We start from the raw sequence: 18,397 nt of genomic DNA, 5'->3' as shown, positions 1-18,397 counted from the left end.
GCACGCCCATTCTTGTCTGTCACCCAATCAGATGAGCGGAAAAGTTGCCGCCGGTTTAGGCGCCAGCTTTGGAGACGCATGACAACAAAACCATTATGGAAACTACGACGACTCTGGAGTTTGGTCTGAAAATAACGGTTGTGTGGTTAAGTGAAATGCAATGATATGTCTTACGTCTACTGCAACCACGTATCTTAACTGTCTATGAACAGGTACCGTAAAAAATTGACAAACGCTCCTTTTGGTTGCTATGGTGGTAACGTGAACTCAACGTTAGCATTGCACTTTACTAAGCTAACGACATTTAACCAGTCTTGGCAGGCGAACGCTATTATCTTCCATGTTGTAGCGCTGCTAGTGTTATTTATCTTAGACAACGTGCCTAGTGAAACAAAGTGGATTTTACTGTGGTCGTGGTGAGTATCTAATGTTAACGTTACCTGTGTTATGACTTCCTGGTGGATAAGTTTACTATCGATAGCATGCATGAATGAGCCATCGTTAACTATGAGCTGAGCCGAGTTGGCATAGGATTTCATGGATTTGCTGGTTTAGTAACGTTACAAAAAGTCTCTGTCACTACTAAACTCAATTAGCTTGCTAAGTTATTGTTGCCAAGACATTCAAAAAGCAAATGTAAGATAGCCATGCATAACTTTGTTATCATCTTAGTTCTGATAGAAACATGGCCAGTTGTCCTCCTAAGTTAGAATTCAAGTTAACGTAGATGCTAACTTTAAACGTTGACGAGGAACTTTAGTTAGTTAGCAAGACAGTGTGAAGTTTTAAGAATCTATTTTTGGACTCTTAGTAACTCATTTGTCGTTGTAACATACCGCATGTTGCCAGCTATGTTGAATGTAACTTACTAAGTTTTTTTGTCAGCTAGCGACAGGGCAGTTAATAGTTAGGACAGTTTGCTCGTACATTTATTTGCTGGCCTCGGACTCAAACCTCCAGGCCAAGACATCCATGTTAGCAGTAGACAGCTACTGTTGGTGTGTACATAGAGCTGTTGTTAGTCAGGCAGCTGACACGTCTCCCTGTCATACTCCAGGCACTCGGTTGAAGAGGTGCATCCTCAGCACCCATCATGTCTATAGACTTCGACAGCAACGCGCTGCAGACCCAGCATGAGGAGGAGGAGTACGATCCGGAGGACTACGCCAGAGAGCAGGAGGTGGGTGCGCTTAAACTCTCAACTTGGAGTTCATGTGTGCCCTTGCAGCAATCCAGACACATGTAGTGGTTTAGGCGCAGACTGGAGCTGGGAGGTATTTCTAGGGAGGTTTTTGTGAAGAAGATCTTGGCCTTGGACTAGCAGTATGGTCCATAATTGCGGAATTGTTCAGTAAACAGTTATTATGTCACCTTATCCCCTCTTTGCCCATCTGTTTTGTTTAAGCTCTTTTTTTTGCCCATCTGTTGTGTTTGGGGCCGATGCTGGGCCACTGACAGCCTTCCGCCTTGTGTTAATAATAACACAGGTGAGAGAGAGAGAGAGCCCCCCCAGAGGGTGGAGGTGTGTGTATGTGTTTAAAACAGCAGTGAAACCAGCCTGGTAGAGCCGTGCTGTGACTCATTCACTGGTAATGTTGCTGAGCTGCACTCTGGACCTGCACTGTTATTGGTGGAGTAGGACTGCAGGCTGGCGGGCGTGTTTCTGCTCTTTCTTTTTTTCTCTCTCTCTCTCTCTCTCTCTCTCCTGTCCCACATTCTGTTCACTCTCACATGTGGAGCACAACTCATCTGGGAAACTCAACTTCGCTGCTCTCTCCTGGGAAACTTCGCTGCTCTCTCCTGGGCTTCGCTCATCTGTGGACACCTACACTGAAAAATAGCTTACAACTGAATATACATGGCACCCGACTTGGCCCATCTAAAGTGGCAAACTGAAGGACTCTGTTGGTAGCTGTGTTTTTAAACAGTTACGGTATATGAAGTTGTGTGAGTGTTTTCTGGAAGCTGTGGTATGTATGGGAACCAAAGGCTCTGGTGGGAACCGGAAGTGTTGTGTTTAATCAGAGCTCTTTCTGCTCCAGTTAACACCAATGTATGGTCTGACCTGCCCTGCCTAGTGGGGTGTACGCCTGCACCCAAACAATACACACATGAGCGGATTTAGCGCACCGGCCGCCACTCATGCTGCCTGCTGCGCATGAGTGCCAGTCTGGTCTGCTCTCGCCGCTCTGCCTGCCACTCTGCGCCCGCCGCCTCACCACGCCGTGCAGCTCGCTCTGCCCCCACACAGCCGGTGGGTGAATGCGTGTGCCGGGAGGCTCCGCTCTGGTGGAGGAGTCTGTGCGGGAGGTGCTTCTCATCCGGAAGTCTCTATGGGAAGTAAGTTAGTCAGTCTCATTGTGGCCTCAGTCTGATCTGGTTCTGGTCTCAGCTCAGCATCCTGTGTGTGTGTGTGTGTGTGTGTGTGTGTATGTGTATGTGTGTGGGCGTGGGGGCTGCTCCACACTTGGCTCTGACAGAGTGAGGGGTCTGAGAATAACGCTTTGGAGTGGGAGCTGTTTGTGTGTCGGGGGGTGGGAGGGTTGAGGCGGGGTGGGGTGGCTGCTTCACGCCTGGCTCTGACGGAGTGAGGGGTCTGGAGAGCTGTGTGTGTTGTCTGGGTGTTTTGATTGCGTTTGTTTAGGATCTTTTCTGGCCGTTGCTATGGTGAACATGACACTCTGTCTTGCTGCTATGCAACAGGTTAGCACAGTACTTGCGGCTATGCAACAGGTTAGCACAGTACTTGCTGCTATGCAACAGGTTAGCACAGTACTTGCTGCTATGCAACAGGTTAGCACATTACTTGCTTAAAAGTGTCTCAGAGGCAGTATGTGTGTGTTATTTTTTCAGAGGCAGTATGTGTGTGTTATTTCTCAGAGGCAGTATGTGTGTGATGTGTCTGAGAGGCAGTGTGTGTGTTGTTTCTGAGAGGCAGTATGTGTGTGTTGTTTCTGAGAGGTTGCTCGTTCCATGGTATTAACCATTTTACATTATAATGCATTCTGTTATGAGTCAATATTGACCATGCCCTTTTTGAAGATGTGGAATATTCTTTCTTCTTTCATATGTATGTGTGTGTGTGTGTGTGTGTGTGTCTGTGTGTGTGCGTGTGCGTGTGCGCGCTCTTTACAGCTCCACAAGCTCCTGACGGACCTCCCAGATGACATGCTAGAGGACAGCCGTGACTCCTCCCCCGAGCTCAACGACTCGCCCTGCAGTAACCATGGCAATGGCAACAGGTACATAACACAACATTCAGCCCTAAGGCCTTGGCACCGCTGCAGGGTTGTGTGATCCTTTTCCTGCAAACATGCCTAACTGGCTCTCGCCATGTATCCGTCAGGCGGAGAGCGAAGTGTGTCAGGGGAAGAGTTGCATAAGGAAGCGTAACATGTGGTCTTTGACTCAGTTCCACAGTCTTTTGAACTAATGAACACTCCTGTGTTACTACTAGTGTCCTGTTGCCCTGTCCCTCCACTGGTGTTTGGTGTGTGTGTGTGTGTGTGTCTGATGTGTGTGTGTGTGTGTGTGTGTGTGTGTGTGTCTGATGTGTGTGTGTGTCTGTGTCTGATGTTTGTGTGTGTGTGTGCGTGTGCATGTGTGTGTCTGGGTCTGGTATGAGTGTGTCTGGTGTGCTTTTGTGTGAGTGTGTCTAGTGTGTGTATGTCTGATGTGCGTCTGGTGTGTGTCTAGTGTGTGTATGTCTGATGTGCGTCTGGTTTGTGTGTGTGTTTGTGTGAGTGAGGCTGCATTCATTTCTCTCTGTGCTTCAGACCTCAGCACGCCTGGAACGGGCAAACTGAATGGACCAATCAGAGACCCCCAGCTCTCACTGAGGAAGTGAGTTTTTCAAACCTATCTCTATTTATGTGTTTTATATGTCTAAATCTTACTTTGAACACTTTGTGTCTCTCTGACTGGTTGGAACATTGTTGTTGTGTGGAAATTGGATTGTTTGTTGGGTTGTTTGTAAGCCTGGCTGAAAATACTTTGTGGTCATCAAAACGGGACAAAAATCCCAACTATGAAATCAAAAATGATGTATTGGCTTTAGGCCAGGGGTGGGGAACCTTTTCGGGCTGCACTTTTTTTCCGGATTTGGCCAATTCGGGGGCCAGATCAAACTGAGGTTCCCCACCCCCTGCTTTAGGCTTATGATGGTGTGTAAAGTACAGCTCGCCCTGACAGCACTGTGCTGGTGTGTGTGTGCTGGTGTGTAAAGTGCAGCTCTCCCTTTCCCCGCAGAACTATGAGGACGAGGGCTCGTACCATCAGGACTACAGCTATGAGAACGGCCCCGGCCCACTGGGCCAGGGGGGCGTACAGGGGTACCCCTACTCCAGCACGGGGCCTGAGGAGTCCTCCTGCACCAACGACTTCTCCATAGACAAGGGATACGAGCAGGAACCGTACTCCCCCACCAAGCACCCAAACGACCAGCAGAACTACAACCAGTACAGAAACCACTTCCAGGTTAAGGGATCTAATACAGGAACCACTTTCAAGTTAGGGGAACTGGGACTACCTGAACCTTTTCAGGTTAGGGTATCTAATACAGAAATCACTTTCAGGTTAGGTAATCTAATACAGGAACCTTTTCAGGTTTGGGAAGCTGGAACTACAGGAACCTTTTCAGGTTATGGGATTTAATAAAGGAACCAGTTTCAGGTTAGGGAACCTAATACAGGAACCACTTTCAGGTTTCACGTTAGGGGAACTGTGAGTTTTAGTTACTGGGCTTCACCATAACATATGATTCTACTGTTCCTTTGTAACTGTGTGTGATTTTTGTGTGTAGAATGTGGACAATGGTGGGACAGCAGAGAAGATGCCCAATCACCATAAGGCCACTTTCCAGCCCCGCCAGCCCTCCCAGATGTTCAACCCAGAGGGGCATCAGAATGGGCACCTTCCGAACGGCCACCTCCCGAACGGCCACCTCCCGAACGGGCACCTCCAGAACGGGCACCTAGAGCAGCTGCAGCGGGACTTTCTGGACTCCAGACAGAGTGAGTGACCCCTCAGTGGGCCCTGAGTGGGCCTCAGCCCCAGACCAGCCTGTCTCTGTTCTCTCCACAAACATCTCACTTTGTCATTGTGTGTGTGTGTGTTTTTGTGTGTCTGTTTTTGTGTGTGTGTTTTTGTGTGTGTGTGTGTGTGCAGACACGCTGGAGGGCCAGCAGTTGGCGCAGCTGCAGGTGCTGCATCAGGCTCAGAACAGACAGCTGGAGGAGCTTGAGCGCAAGATGGAGGACAGCAAACGCAGCATCCGCTTCCTGGAGCACCAGCTCGCCATCGTCAAGGGTAACAAAAATGCACACACACACACGTACAGGAAAAAGAATTACCTTCCTTGCATACATATGTGTTTCTGACTGCATGTATTGGTGTGTGTGTGTGCGTGTAGATGAGAAGGAGGGTCTGGCAGTGTCTTTGAAGGAGTCGTCTCGTGTGCTGGAGGAGACTCAGAGCAGAGAGGCTCAGCTGCAGGCCAGCGTCACCGCCCTGGAGCGACAGATACACACCCTCACCGAGAGAGACCAGGAGGTAACACACACACACACACACACACACACACACACACACACACACACACACTCACACTCACACTCACTCACTCACTCACTCTTACATGCACAGTCAGAAACACACACACACACAAGTGCGCTCGCGCGCACATGCACACACATATACACACACACACACACACACTCACTCACTCACTCACTCTTACATGCACAGTCAGAAACACACACACACACAAGTGCGCTCGTGCGCACATGCACACACATATACACACACACATACACACACACACATACACACATACATACACGCACAGTCAGAAACACGCATACATGCACATGAGCACTCTATTCAAAACCGTTGCATTCAAGTCGACTCTGCTAAGTTCTTATCATCTCAATCCCCATGTAAATGGAAAAGTCCTCCCCAGACTCTAAAAGGCCAGTCCCAAGGAGAAAAAGTATCACTTTGAAACTTAAACACACGTGGGGAGACTGAATGGTCTATGATGAGGTAGCCCATTCGGCTAATTTGTTTACAATATTTCCAGGCTTCAACCAGTGCTGCTGACAGCCGAAGCAGTAAGAGACAGAAAGAGGTAGAACGAGCTGTTGGAGCCTAATGTAGCTTAATAGTAACAGCACCTAGTCTATAATATCTGCATAATGTGTGCTTTCATGAATAAATAATCAGAAATACAGTTTTTTACATCAATAGTTTATATAACAATATAATAGTTATAATAATATAATATTATAGGCTACATAGCCCAGTATGCCCCTCTCCCCAGTCAGACACCTTAACTAACATATTTCCTGCGGCGTGCGTGTGTGCATGTGTATGTGTCCTTACGTGTGTGTGTGTGTGTGCGTGCATGTGTGTGTGTGTGTGTGTGTGTGTGTGTGTGTGTGTGTGTGTGTGTGTGTGTGTGTGTGTACTTACGTGCGTGCATGTGTGTGTGTGTACTTGTGTGCGTGCGTGCACGTGTGTGTGTACTTATGTGTGTGTGTGTACTTATGTGTGTGTGTGTGTGTGTGTGTGTGTGTGGGTAGAGCCAGAAGAAGCTGTGTGTGGCCGAGGCGGCGGTGGACAGCATGCAGCAGCAGATGATGGAGATGTGTCGCTCAGACACGCTCACCCGCGTCCGAGAGCAGCATGACCGAGACACACACGCATTCCGGGAACAGCACGAAGCCAGGGTGCTCAGCCTGCAGCAGATGCTCGACTCACACACACATGCCCTGCAGGAACAGGTAAGACACACACACACACATACACAGGCCCTGTAGAAACAGGTGAGATGCACATACACACACAGATACTGCAGGATATATATCTTATATATATAGATGTGTATATCTGACTGTGTGTGTGTGTGCATATCTGACTCTCGCTGACTGTGTGTGTGTGTGTGTGTGTGTGTGTGTGTGTGTGTGTGTGTGTGTGTGTGTGTGTGTGTCAGACGGAGCTGGGCCAGCGGCTGCGTGAGCAGGTGCGTCAGCTGGAGCGTCAGCGTGAGGAGGAGCAGGTGGAGAGAGCCTCCGTCATCAACGCCCTCACACAGCGCCTGGAGGACAGCCAGAAGCAGTGCGCCAAGCTGCTGCACACAGGTGTGTGTGTGTGCCCGCGTGTGTGCCCGCGTGTGTGGGTGGGGTGGGGGGGGGGGGGGTGGTGTAAGAGATGCTGGAGATAAATGTGTTTTCTACGTGTTAATGCATATGTATGTCTGAGTGTTTGTCTCTCTCTCTTTGTGTGTGTGTGTGTGTGTGTTAGAGGCTAGAGAGATGAGTGTTTGGTTTTGTGTGTATGTGTGGGTGTACACAGATGCATGTGCACCATTGTGCCTTCAGGCCTGTGGTTCTTTGGACTGAGAAAAAGAGAAAGTACTGTATATGTTTTAATTAGCCCAGGTGTGTGTGTGTGGTGTTTGTGCATGTTTATTCATGTTTGTTTATTTATGTGTCCACACACACACACACACACACACACACGGGTCAGTGGTCTTTCACTCTCACTCTGTGGTGCTGTTGAGTGAGGGAGGAGCTGTGGGCCTCTCTCTCTTTCTTTCTTTCTTTCTTTCTTTCTTTCTTTCTTTCTCTCTCTGGCCTACTTCTGCCTCTCTCACATACACACACACACACACACACACACACTGTTCTGCCTCTCGCAAGCACATTTTAAAACAGAGGTAGATTAACACAAATAAAAACACACTTCCATCTATAGATTAGTCATCTGCATTCATGCAAATTAGGGATGCACAATATATCGGCGGCCGATATATTATTGGCTGATAAGTGAAAAAATGAAAATATTATTATCGGTCCGATAACAGAATTCTGGCCGATAATTTTTAAAGTCCTAATTTAGACCTATGTAAGGTCCGTCTGGCTACACTGATCTACTTGAGCTTGGTTGGCTATACTTTTTCCTCAATATAATGTCAGCGGTGTGAATGTATTTCACCACTCTAACAAAATCTGTGGATATGCGTTCATTTGGGAATCTGTGCATCTCAAAATCCTCTCGTGAATGATGTGTTTGCACTTTACCGCGCTGGTCGGGGAAACAAATAAACAAACTCGTTAGTGGGACGAGTACATAAGTAGGCCTAGTTCTAAGTTGTGTTTTAAATCACTTTTCACAAATTTTTTTCAAGAGTAATATTACGGTTATCGTATCGGTATCAGCAACAACAAACCAATAAATATCGGTTATCGTTATAGGCCCTAAAATTCCATATCGGTGCATCTCTAATGCAAATGCAAAGATGAGGATGTGGGTTCATAGAAGAAGAAAGGACGTTAAAGACACAAGGAGACAGAGTGCAGTGAAGGAAAGTGTGTGTGTGTGTGTGTGTGTGTGTGTGTGTCTGTGCGCAGTGAAGGAAAAAGGATGTTAAAGACACAAGGAAGGAGAGCTCCCTTTCATCAGAATCCTGGACTGTTCCGTTAATAAGGATTAGCTGCTCTGTGAATGTGAGAAACAGGCTGACTGATTAATTCAGTATTGCAGGAGAAATGATAAACATTCTCATAAGAACTCATAAACATTCTTAGTTACTGAATTTCAAACTCTGACGCAGACACCAGGTTGGAGAAAATCTGTGTTAAGAATTCCATCATCAAATGTGAAGTCTTAAAGAAAAAATCCGGTATTTAGCACTTTGAGTCCCTTTTCTGGTTTGTTTTGGATGAAATAGAGTGGTGGACACCGAAATTTTGACGATTGGTCCTGTCTCGACTTTTCTGACTCGTTTTGAATCGCCTTTACTGCTTCAGAGTGGCTGCCTACAGGCATGCACAAACATGTCCTTAAAACAACCCTTAACGTTCGTTTTCAAAACTGTGCAACTCACCGAGTGGTTAGTGGTGTTCGTTGATTATTAAAATCAAATATATCAGCGCAATGTATGATTTCCAGCCGTCTTATTTGCTATTGTGGAACTATTTTTTCAGACACCACAACCGCGTATAAACTTCCGCTCAATATTTGAGCCTGAAGCATAGACGGTGGCGCAGTAATATCAACGTGCAATGAGTCTTCCAACAGAAATCAATGGGATTTTACAAAATGCCAAATAAAACACGACAGAAACTGTATTTCGCTATGCTACTTGTTTTTGGAACATCAACGAACACCGCTAATCATTCGGTGAGTTGCACAGTTTTGAAAACGAACGTTAAGGGTTGTTTTAGGACATGTTTGTGCATGCCTGTTGCAGCCACTCTAAAGTAGTCAAAGGCGATTCAAAATGAGTCAGAAAAGTCGAGACAGGACCAATCGTCAAAATTCCGGTGCCCACCACTCTAGTTCATCCAAAACAAACCAGAAAAGGGACTCAAAGTGCTAAATACCGGAATTTTCCTTTAATGATGCCATCATCAAATTTCTGGGGAAACGGAATCAGAGAACGAAAATGAAATCTTGAGAAAAGACTTCAAAGAAAAAATTTTTGGGGTTCCTCCACAGCGTCATATAAAAACCACTACAATGCGTCCGTGTGTGTGTGTGCAGGCTCGGTGCAGGAGATGAGTCAGATGCAGATGAGACTGCAGCAGGCCCAGTCTGCCAAGAGCATGAGCGAGGAGATGAACAAAGCACTGCAGGTGGGGCTGTGTGTGTGTGTGCGTGCGCGCGCTACTGAGCATGTGTGTGTGTGTGCATTGCTGTGGTGGTTTGGTGTGTGCATGTGAGCCCATAATCAGGGCCCCATAGATGCAGATTTCTCATTAGCAGTGAAAATTGATGTGTGTGTGTGTTGATCCAGATTTCTCATTAACTCTGTGTGTGTGTGTGTGTGTCAGGAGGAGCTGAGTGAACTGAAGGATCAGATCCGGCTGTATGAGTCTGCAGTGAAGCTACGGGTGGTGTCCCTGGACAGCGGGGGCGACTGGGACAACCAGCTGTCCGACTCCTACGCAGAGCTGGGCATCAAGAAGGTCAACTGGAAAAACACACGCATGCACAGGTACCAGGACCACTCCCCCAACACACACACACATACACACACACACAGACACGCACGCATGCACAGGTACCAGGAACACCCCCCCCCCCCCCCCCAACACAAACACACACATACACACACATGCATGCACAGGTACCAGGAACATGCCACTCTACACACACACACACACACACACACACACACACACACACACAAAACAATGATCGTTTGCTACTCCCTTAAGTAGTACGTTCATATTGTGTACCTTACTGGCTGAAATACCCCCTCTGCCCCTGTGTGTTGTGTTCTGTTGCCCCTCCTCAGCACCCCGGCGCAGGGTGAGGGTGTGGAGCCGAGTGAGGTGGTGCGGGAGCTGCGGGCGGAGCTGCAGCGCTGTCTGGCCAGCCTGAAGGACAAGCGCCAGCGTATCTCTGACCTGCAGCACGACCTGCACGTCACCCAGGAGCAGCTGCAGCAGCACAGCGCACACACACACTCCAGCACCAGCACCTCACCGGTGAGCGTGTGTGTGTGTGTATGAGATAGAGAGAGAGGTTACTGCAAAGCCCTTAGAATTGCACATTGGCACATGGCTGGAGTATAAATCTTGTAGCTTTGTGTGTGTGTGTGTGTCTTGCAGCTTCACATGCCTTTACAGTAGATTTCCTGTAGAGACCAGAGGCTTTGATTGGTATTTGAAGTCTCAGGTGGCCTGATTGGTCAGATGGCCTGTAGAGAGGCTTTGATTGGTCAGATGGCCTGTGTGCCCTACAGTAATAAAGTCTCATTGTGGTGTGTCCTGTGTGTGTGTGTGTGTGTGAGTGTCTAACTCATCATAGCATCTCCTGCGTGTGTTTCCTGTAGAAGGGAGACGGAAGCCTCCAGAAGCCTGCGGGAGCAGCAGCAGCAGCAGCGTCCTCCTCAGATCTAACTCTGCTGCAGGAGGAGCGGCAGAACCTGCAGGACAGAGTGGAGGTCAGAGGTCAACCCCGCCACACTCACCTCTGTGTGTGTGTGTGTGTAGCCTGTCTGTATCCGTCTATTTATTTGTAAGTAAATGGAAGAATGCTGTATTGGTTTGTGAGTATGTTGTAAAAATGCCTTTGTGTGTGCGTGCGCATGTGTGCATGCCTGTGTTTGTTGTGTGTGTGTGTATGTGTATGGTTTTGTGTGTGTGTGTGTGTGTGTTTGTGTGTGCAGGTCTTGGAGAGGCGTAATGTGGAGCTGAAGCAGAGCGAGGAGAAGGTGAAGGCGGCCAACTCTGAGCTGTGCTCCAAGATGAGGGAGATGATCCAGGAGCTGGACCAGGAGAAGCAGGAGGCAGAGGAGCGGTGAGGAGGAGGGGGGTACAGATGGAGCAGAGGGAGGTGTTCAGGGGGAGGTATCCAGGGGGAGGTGTTCAGGAGAGCAGAGGGAGGTGTTCAGAGGGAGGTGTTCAGGGGGAGGTGTTTAGAGGGAGGTGTTCAGAGGGAGGTGTTCAGGAGAGCAGAGGGAGGTGTTCAGGGGGAGGTGTTCAGAGGGAGGTGTTCAGGGGGAGGTATCCAGGGGGAGTAGAGGGAGGTGTTCAGAGGGAGGTGTTCAGGAATGCAGAGGGAGGTGTTCAGATGGAGGTGTTCAGGGGGAGGTATCCAGGGGGAGCAGAGGGAGGTGTTCAGAGGGAGGTGTTCAGGAGGTGTTGCTGATGCCCCTGACACCTCACAATTTTCAACAGGACCCCTGGGCTTGGCCCTGTGTCTGCTCATTAGTTTACTATGATTGGCCAGATGCTCTCTCTCTCTCTCTCTCTCTCTCTCTCTCTCTCTCTCTCTCTCTCTCTCTCTCTCTCTCTCTCTCTCTCTCTCTCTCTCTCTCTCTCTCTCTCTCTCTCTCTCTCTCTCTCTCTCTCTCTCTCTCTCTCTCTCTCTCTCTCTCTCTCTCTCTCTCTCTCTCTCTCTCTCTGCGTGTGTGTGTCCCAGAGACCAGGGGAGGAAAGCCCCCTGCTGATGCAATGACTTCTGCCTAATGCAAGGTTGTGTGTGTGTAGGTATGAGCGGACGCAGCAGCAGTTCCGTGACGACGTGGTGAAGCGTGTGAGTTCGGAGCTGACCCAGGGGCACCAGGCACAGATGGAGGAGCTGAGGACCCAACACCAGCAGCAGACCCAGGCCCTAGAGTGAGTCCACTAGCTGCAGTAAATAAATCCCTTAACGCTGTCTTGGGTGCAGGGGAGTCATGCATGTGTGTGTGTGTGCAGGTCTAAGCTGTGTGAGCTGCAGGGGGAGATGGCTGCAGTACAGGAGTGCTACATCTCCATCTGTAAGGAGAAAGACCGGCTGGAGGAGGAGGAGGTATGTGGCCACCCAACGCTCTATGCTCAGTACTATGTACCAAATATATCATCCTACCAGATGTCTTCCACATTTTTCAGGCCAAGGACCCCTTGGCTGATAGAGATATGGCAGAGCGACCTTGAAATCTCTCTCCCTCTCCCTTCTCCTCCTTCTCCTCTCTCTCTCCCTCCCTTTCTCCCTCTCCCTCTCTCCTCTCTCTCTCTGTCTCTGTCTGTCTTTCTCTCTTCCCCCCCCCCCCCTCTCTCTCTCTCCCTCCCTCCCTCCCTCAGAGTAAGAGGCAGCAGGCGAGTGAGCGTGCTGTGGAGCAGCTGCGTGCAGAGCTGCAGAGTGAGCACCAGGGGGAGCTGTCGCGCCTCAGGAGCCAGTGGGAGGCGGAGCAGCAGGAGCATCTCCAGAGCAACCTGGCCTCGGCCCAGCAGAGCTGGCAGCAGCAGCAGCAGGAGGTGGGATGGCACGATAGCACTACAGCACCTCGACACCTCAACACCACTGCGCTGAGCGTAAAACACATGGCACATGGAGCACTGTATACAGTCAGGTCTGTCAGTCGCACTGTAATTTCTTATCCTTTCTTGGGGCAGCCGTGGCCTACTGGTTAGCGCTTTGGACTTGTAACCGGAGGGTTGCCGGTTCGAACCCCTACCAGTAGGCACGGCTGAAGTGCCCTTGAGCAAGGCACCCAACCCCTCGCTGCTCCCCGAGCGCCGCTGTTGATGCAGGCAGCTCACTGCGCCGGGATTAGTGTGTGCTACACCTCACTGTGTGTTCACTGTGTGCTGAGTGTGTTTCACTAATTCACGGATTGGGATAAATGCAGAGACCAAATTTCCCTCACGGGATCAAAAGAGTATATATACTTATACTTATATCCAACGAGAGGCATTCAGTGAGTGTCAGTACTCTAATACAGTTTAGTGGAGGAGTCAGTACTCTAATACAGTTTAGTGGAGACGTCAGTACTCTAATACAGTATGTTTAATGCAATGTGTTTAATACAGTGCGTTTAGGGGAGGAGTACTCTAATACAGTACATTTAATACAATGTGTTTAATACAGTGCGTTTAGGGGAGGAGTCAGTACTCTAATACAGTACGTTTAATACAATGTGTTTAATACAGTGCGTTTAGGGGAGGCTCTCTGGTGTATTTATTTTCCCCAGTGGCATGTCTGGCCTGTCTCCTGGTGTGTGTGTGTGTGTGTTGTGTTCAGATGGAGCAGGTCTGATCCTGTTTGTGTGTTTGTGTGGTGTTCAGGTGGAGCGGGTCTGATCCCTAATGTGTGTGTGTGTGTGTGGTGTTCAGGTGGAGCAGGTCTGATCCCTAATGTGTGTGTGTGTGTGTGGTGTTCAGGTGGAGCGGGTCTGATCCCTAATGTGTGTGTGTGTGTGTGTGTGTGTGTGTGTGTGTGTGTGTGTGTGTGTGTGGTGTTCAGGTGGAGCAGGTCTGATCCCTAATGTGTGTGTATGTGTGTGGTGTTCAGGTGGAGCGGGTCTGATCCCTAATGTGTGTGTGTGTGTGTGTGTGGTGTTCAGGTGGAGCAGGTCTGATCCCTAGTGTGTGTGTGTGTGTGTGTGTGTGTGTGTGTGTGTGTGTGGTGTGGTGTGGTATTCAGGTGGAGCGGGTCTGATCCCTAATGTGTGTGTGTGTGTGTGTGTGTGTGTGTGTGTGTGTGTGTGTGTGGTGTTCAGGTGGAGCGGGCCTGGTCCCTAATGTGTGTGTGTGTGTGTGGTGTTCAGGTGGAGCGGGCCTGGTCCCTAATGTGTGTGTGTGGTGTTCAGGTGGAGCGGGTCTGATCCCTAATGTGTGTGTGGTGTTCAGGTGGAGCAGGCCTGGTCTGTGCGTCTGGAGCGCGCGGTGGAGGAGGAGCGGAGGCGGCGGGCGGCGGTGACCCAGGAGGGGGGCTGCCAGACGGAGGCGTGCGGAGTGCCGGCCCCCGCGGTCCCTCGGGAGGAGGTGCAGGAGCAGCTGCAGGAGCAGAGGGAGCGGCTGCAGAGGGAGGCGCAGGAGGAGCAGGTGGCGGCCGTGGAGGCGGCCGTGAGGAGGGCACAGCGGGAGCTGCAGCAGAAGCACCTCAAGGAGGTGGCCAAACACGTGGGTGTCCCTTGCACGCACACACACACGCGCACACACTGGTTAGCGCTTCGGACTTGTTACGGGGGGTTGCCGGTTCGAACCCCGACCAGTAGGCACGGCTGAAGTGCCCTTGAGCAAGGCACCTAAAGGCCCGGTTATACTCGCCGCACCGGTAGCGCGACAACGTGACGTCAAAATGACGTAGATCTCTCTGGCGCGCCAGGGTTTTTGCCGTGTAGCCCACGGTAGCGCACCACTCATTTTTTTTCAGACGAGCGCGACAAGGCGGAAACAGGAAGATGGACTAGTTCGAGGGCAAGCGAGTTGCAGTGTTTTGTTACAGTCGTGAATTTTTAATAGTTTGCTGGATAAGTTAACAAAGTTACCAGTCAGAGTTGCAACACATGGAATTAAGAGGAAAGAATAGAAACAATTTATTTTTAAACAAAGGATATCTATTAAGGCCTGAACAAAATCTCTTTCCACTTCAGGAAATTACACAAACTCAGCCAGCTGCTAGCTAGCTAGCCAGCTAACTAAACTGTTTAAATGATTAAAATTTCCCTCGGGATGACTAAAGTATCTATCTATCTATCTACCTGTGCGCACACCTTGGAAACTAGATGATAATGATGGTGGTAGTTGTGAATAGTAGCAACCAAAGTCTGAAGTACCATCACAGAGGCTAGGTAATAGCAGAGCCCGTTTACATTCTCTGCTACTAGTGTTTCTTAATGCAGTTTCTTCTGCTGTGTAGCCTAACGTAGTTAGCGTTAATCTTTTCACAACAGCGACACCTCTGTTCAGGAGAATATTGCAACTAGTGTCGTGACCACGACGCGCGAGTATAAATGGTTACGGCGCTTCTGTGACGTCACATTGTCGCGCTACAGGTCGGGTGCGTCGAGTATAACCGGGCCTTAACCCCTCACTGCTCCCCGAGCGCCGCTGTAGCAGGCAGCTCACTGCGCCGGGATTTAATTAGTGTGTGCTACACCTCACTGTGTGTTCACTGTGTGCTGAGTGTGTTTCACTAATTCACGGATTGGGATAAATGCAGAGACCAAATTTCCCTCACGGGATCAAAAGAGTATATATACTTACTTACACACACACACCCACACATGCATAGACACACATACGCATACACTATGCATGCATGCATACACACACACACACACGCATGCGCACACACACACACACACACACACACACGCACGCAGGCACGCTTACACACAGGCATATATTCACACACACACACACAGGACCGGTAGCATCCCACCCAGTGCAACTGGGCTGTTTCTGGCCAGGCGCCCCCACACTCTTCAGGGTCCCCAGTGACTCAGCCCCAGTGACTGAGTGGACGTGCGCTCCACTGAATCTGTTAGCACTGAGGCGTGTGTGTGTGTGTGTCTGTGTGTGTGTCTGAAGTCACCTGTGTTGGCAGCTACACTCATCCTCTGAAGCACTCAGGTCAGTCAGGGTAACACAGAGACACATCCCAGATCTCAGGGACTAAAGGGCATATAGTTCTCAGCTCAAGGGCAAACTCACTCACTTGCTCACTCACTCACTCACTCGCTCGCAGTTGGGAACCCCTAGTCCCCCATCCTGCCGGCTCTGAAAGATAAAGCTCACACTCACACACACACCTAATTTCTTTTCTGAGATACTACCTTAGGTTGGAACTGGTGAAGATGAGGAGTGAAGAGCCCTTAATAAGCATCTGTGTGCTGGTCTGTGCCATTATGAGCCCTTAATAAGGGTCTTTGAGCGCATCTGCCCCTTCATAAACCCTTAATAACCGTGTGTGTGTGTATGTGTGTGTGTGTGTGTGTTGGTCAGGTGGAGGGGGCCGTGTCCAGGGCTCATAGCCGCTGGCTGGAAGAGCTGCCCACACAACCGGAGTACAAGGCCAGACTGCAGGCTGAGAAAAGCCAGTGGGAACAGCACACACAGACACAGGTGCAACACACACAAACACACACACACAGGTACAACACACACACAGGTGCAACCCACACACGCACACATACAGGTACAACATACACACATACAGACAGGTGCAACACACACACACACACACACACACACACACACAGACACAGGTACAACACACACACAGGTGCAACCCACACACGCACACATACAGGTACAACACACACACACAAACACACACAGGTGCAACACACACACACACACACATTACATTCAAATTACATTTTAATTTATTTATTTAGTGGATGTTTTTATCCAAAGCAACTTATAAAAGCATTCAAGCTATACTGTAGAGGAGTCTTTAGGGAACAGTTACTACTACAGCAATATGCTACTACCAGAAGATGAGAGTGCACAAGTTTAAATACTAGTGACACACACATACACACACAGGTACACCACACACACACGCACACACACAATATCTGTGCTTTCCCATGACTATGATCAGTGTGTTTGACGGAAGCGTCTCCATCTCTTTGTTGCTTTTGCCTCAGATCTCCGCTGCTGTAGAGGCTGCAAAGGACCAATGGGAGGAGGCCGCGCAGGCAGACAGGGCGGAGCTGGAGCAGAGCAAAGAGCGTATTGGCCAGCTGCAGGAGGAGGTGCGCTCTCTTCAGGAGGAGGTGCGCTCCCTGGGCGAGCAGCAGGAGGCGCTGCTGGGAGCGGAGCTGGCCGCGGCCCGCGCCTCCTGGACCCGCCGGCAGCAGGAGGAGACGGGCCGTCTCCAGAACCAGCACCAGACCCAGTTGGAGCAGGACCTGCAGCGGGCCAGAGAGGAGGCGCAGCAGGAGGTGAAGGAGGGCCTGCAGGAGGCGCTGCAGCTGCTGAGGAGAGAGGGGGAGAGGACAGAGGAGAAGAGCGACTGCAAGAGAGGGGGGCTGAGGGAGCTCTGCAGGGAGGCGCTGGCTAGAGCTGTGGCCATCGCCCGCCAGGACTGGAGCAAGGTAAACCCCCCCCCCCCCCCCCCTCACTCGAGGACATCCAGCAGCACAGCACTGCTCTGGCCCCAGGAAATACACCCTATGATGAGCTATGGCCACTGGGAGAAGGACCCTGCTGAAGTGTGTGTGTGTGTGTGTGTGTGTGTGTGTGTGTGTGTGTGTTGCCTCCATGCTGTGTGTGATCCTTTAACCCTGTGTGTGTGTGTTTGTTTGTGTCCAGAGGAGTGAGGAGAAACTGAGGCACGTGCTGAAGGAGATGCAGGAGCGACACCAGAAGGAAATTCTCCAGCTGCAGAGTATGTCTGCTCACACATCACACTCAACACTGACCTCAACACTCAACACTGCTGCTCTACCAACACTCAACACACAACACTGCTGCTCTACCAACACACAACACTCTACCAACACTTTACCAAATCTGATACTCCACAAACACTCAACACACAACACTGCTGCTCTACCAACACTCTACCAACACACAACACTGCTGCTCTACCAACACTCCAACACTCTACCAGCACTATACCAAATCTGATACTCCACAAACACTCAACACACAAAACACTGCTGCTCTTTCAACACTCAACACTGACCTCAACACTCAACACTGATCTCATCACTCAAATCTGTAGCTACGAAACATCTGCTGTCCCACTCTGCTGGTTGTGTTGACTCAATTCGAGCCCATGTTGTGGTGAGTCTTGCAGGTTGCGTGCTGTAGTGGTTGGAGTTGATGATTGTGTGTATGTATGTGTGTGTCCAGACTCGTCGGCGGAGGGCTCGGATGTTCCGTGTGTGAGTAAGCGTTGCTCGGAGACGGCCTCCCGACTGCAGAAGAAGACTCAGGAGCTGCAGAGGCAGCTGGAGAAAGCCTGCAGACAACTGCAGCAGACCACCAGAGACCACCGCACCACCCTGCACACACTCACAGGTACCACACACACACACACACACACACAGACACCCCTCACACACACACTCACACAGGTATCCTTCACACACTCACAGGTACCACACAAACACACACACACACACACAGATACCCCTCACACACACTCACACAGGTATCAC

General features: G+C 49.9%; 1 protein-coding gene across 1 annotated transcript in view; it reads left to right on the top strand.

The window, feature by feature from the left end:
- The first annotated feature begins 88 nt into the window (after window positions 1-88).
- The window catches only part of cep152 (centrosomal protein 152), a 28,500-nt gene continuing 10,191 nt past the window's right edge, over window positions 89-18,397 (top strand). The window contains exons 1-23 of the mRNA XM_076268555.1: window positions 89-416; window positions 1,058-1,180; window positions 3,136-3,242; window positions 3,777-3,843; window positions 4,249-4,476; window positions 4,802-5,012; window positions 5,167-5,307; window positions 5,411-5,550; window positions 6,582-6,782; window positions 6,992-7,139; window positions 9,547-9,638; window positions 9,837-10,000; window positions 10,304-10,496; window positions 10,844-10,954; window positions 11,180-11,310; window positions 12,003-12,131; window positions 12,213-12,306; window positions 12,579-12,752; window positions 14,127-14,399; window positions 16,227-16,346; window positions 16,877-17,326; window positions 17,544-17,619; window positions 18,090-18,257. Of these exons, the coding sequence (XP_076124670.1) occupies window positions 1,094-1,180; window positions 3,136-3,242; window positions 3,777-3,843; window positions 4,249-4,476; window positions 4,802-5,012; window positions 5,167-5,307; window positions 5,411-5,550; window positions 6,582-6,782; window positions 6,992-7,139; window positions 9,547-9,638; window positions 9,837-10,000; window positions 10,304-10,496; window positions 10,844-10,954; window positions 11,180-11,310; window positions 12,003-12,131; window positions 12,213-12,306; window positions 12,579-12,752; window positions 14,127-14,399; window positions 16,227-16,346; window positions 16,877-17,326; window positions 17,544-17,619; window positions 18,090-18,257 (3,505 nt within the window). The 5' untranslated portion in view covers window positions 89-416; window positions 1,058-1,093. The remainder of the gene's footprint in view (window positions 417-1,057; window positions 1,181-3,135; window positions 3,243-3,776; window positions 3,844-4,248; window positions 4,477-4,801; window positions 5,013-5,166; window positions 5,308-5,410; window positions 5,551-6,581; window positions 6,783-6,991; window positions 7,140-9,546; window positions 9,639-9,836; window positions 10,001-10,303; window positions 10,497-10,843; window positions 10,955-11,179; window positions 11,311-12,002; window positions 12,132-12,212; window positions 12,307-12,578; window positions 12,753-14,126; window positions 14,400-16,226; window positions 16,347-16,876; window positions 17,327-17,543; window positions 17,620-18,089; window positions 18,258-18,397) is intronic.

This window comes from Alosa pseudoharengus, unplaced genomic scaffold (assembly GCF_046254945.1).
Source record: "Alosa pseudoharengus isolate Yale_2024_CS ecotype anadromous, Long Island Sound unplaced genomic scaffold, YU_APseudo_1.1 YU_APseudo_1.1_scf_10, whole genome shotgun sequence".
In the NCBI taxonomy this organism is placed as follows: domain Eukaryota; kingdom Metazoa; phylum Chordata; class Actinopteri; order Clupeiformes; family Clupeidae; genus Alosa; species Alosa pseudoharengus.
This window is presented reverse-complemented; position numbering and strand designations above follow the sequence as displayed.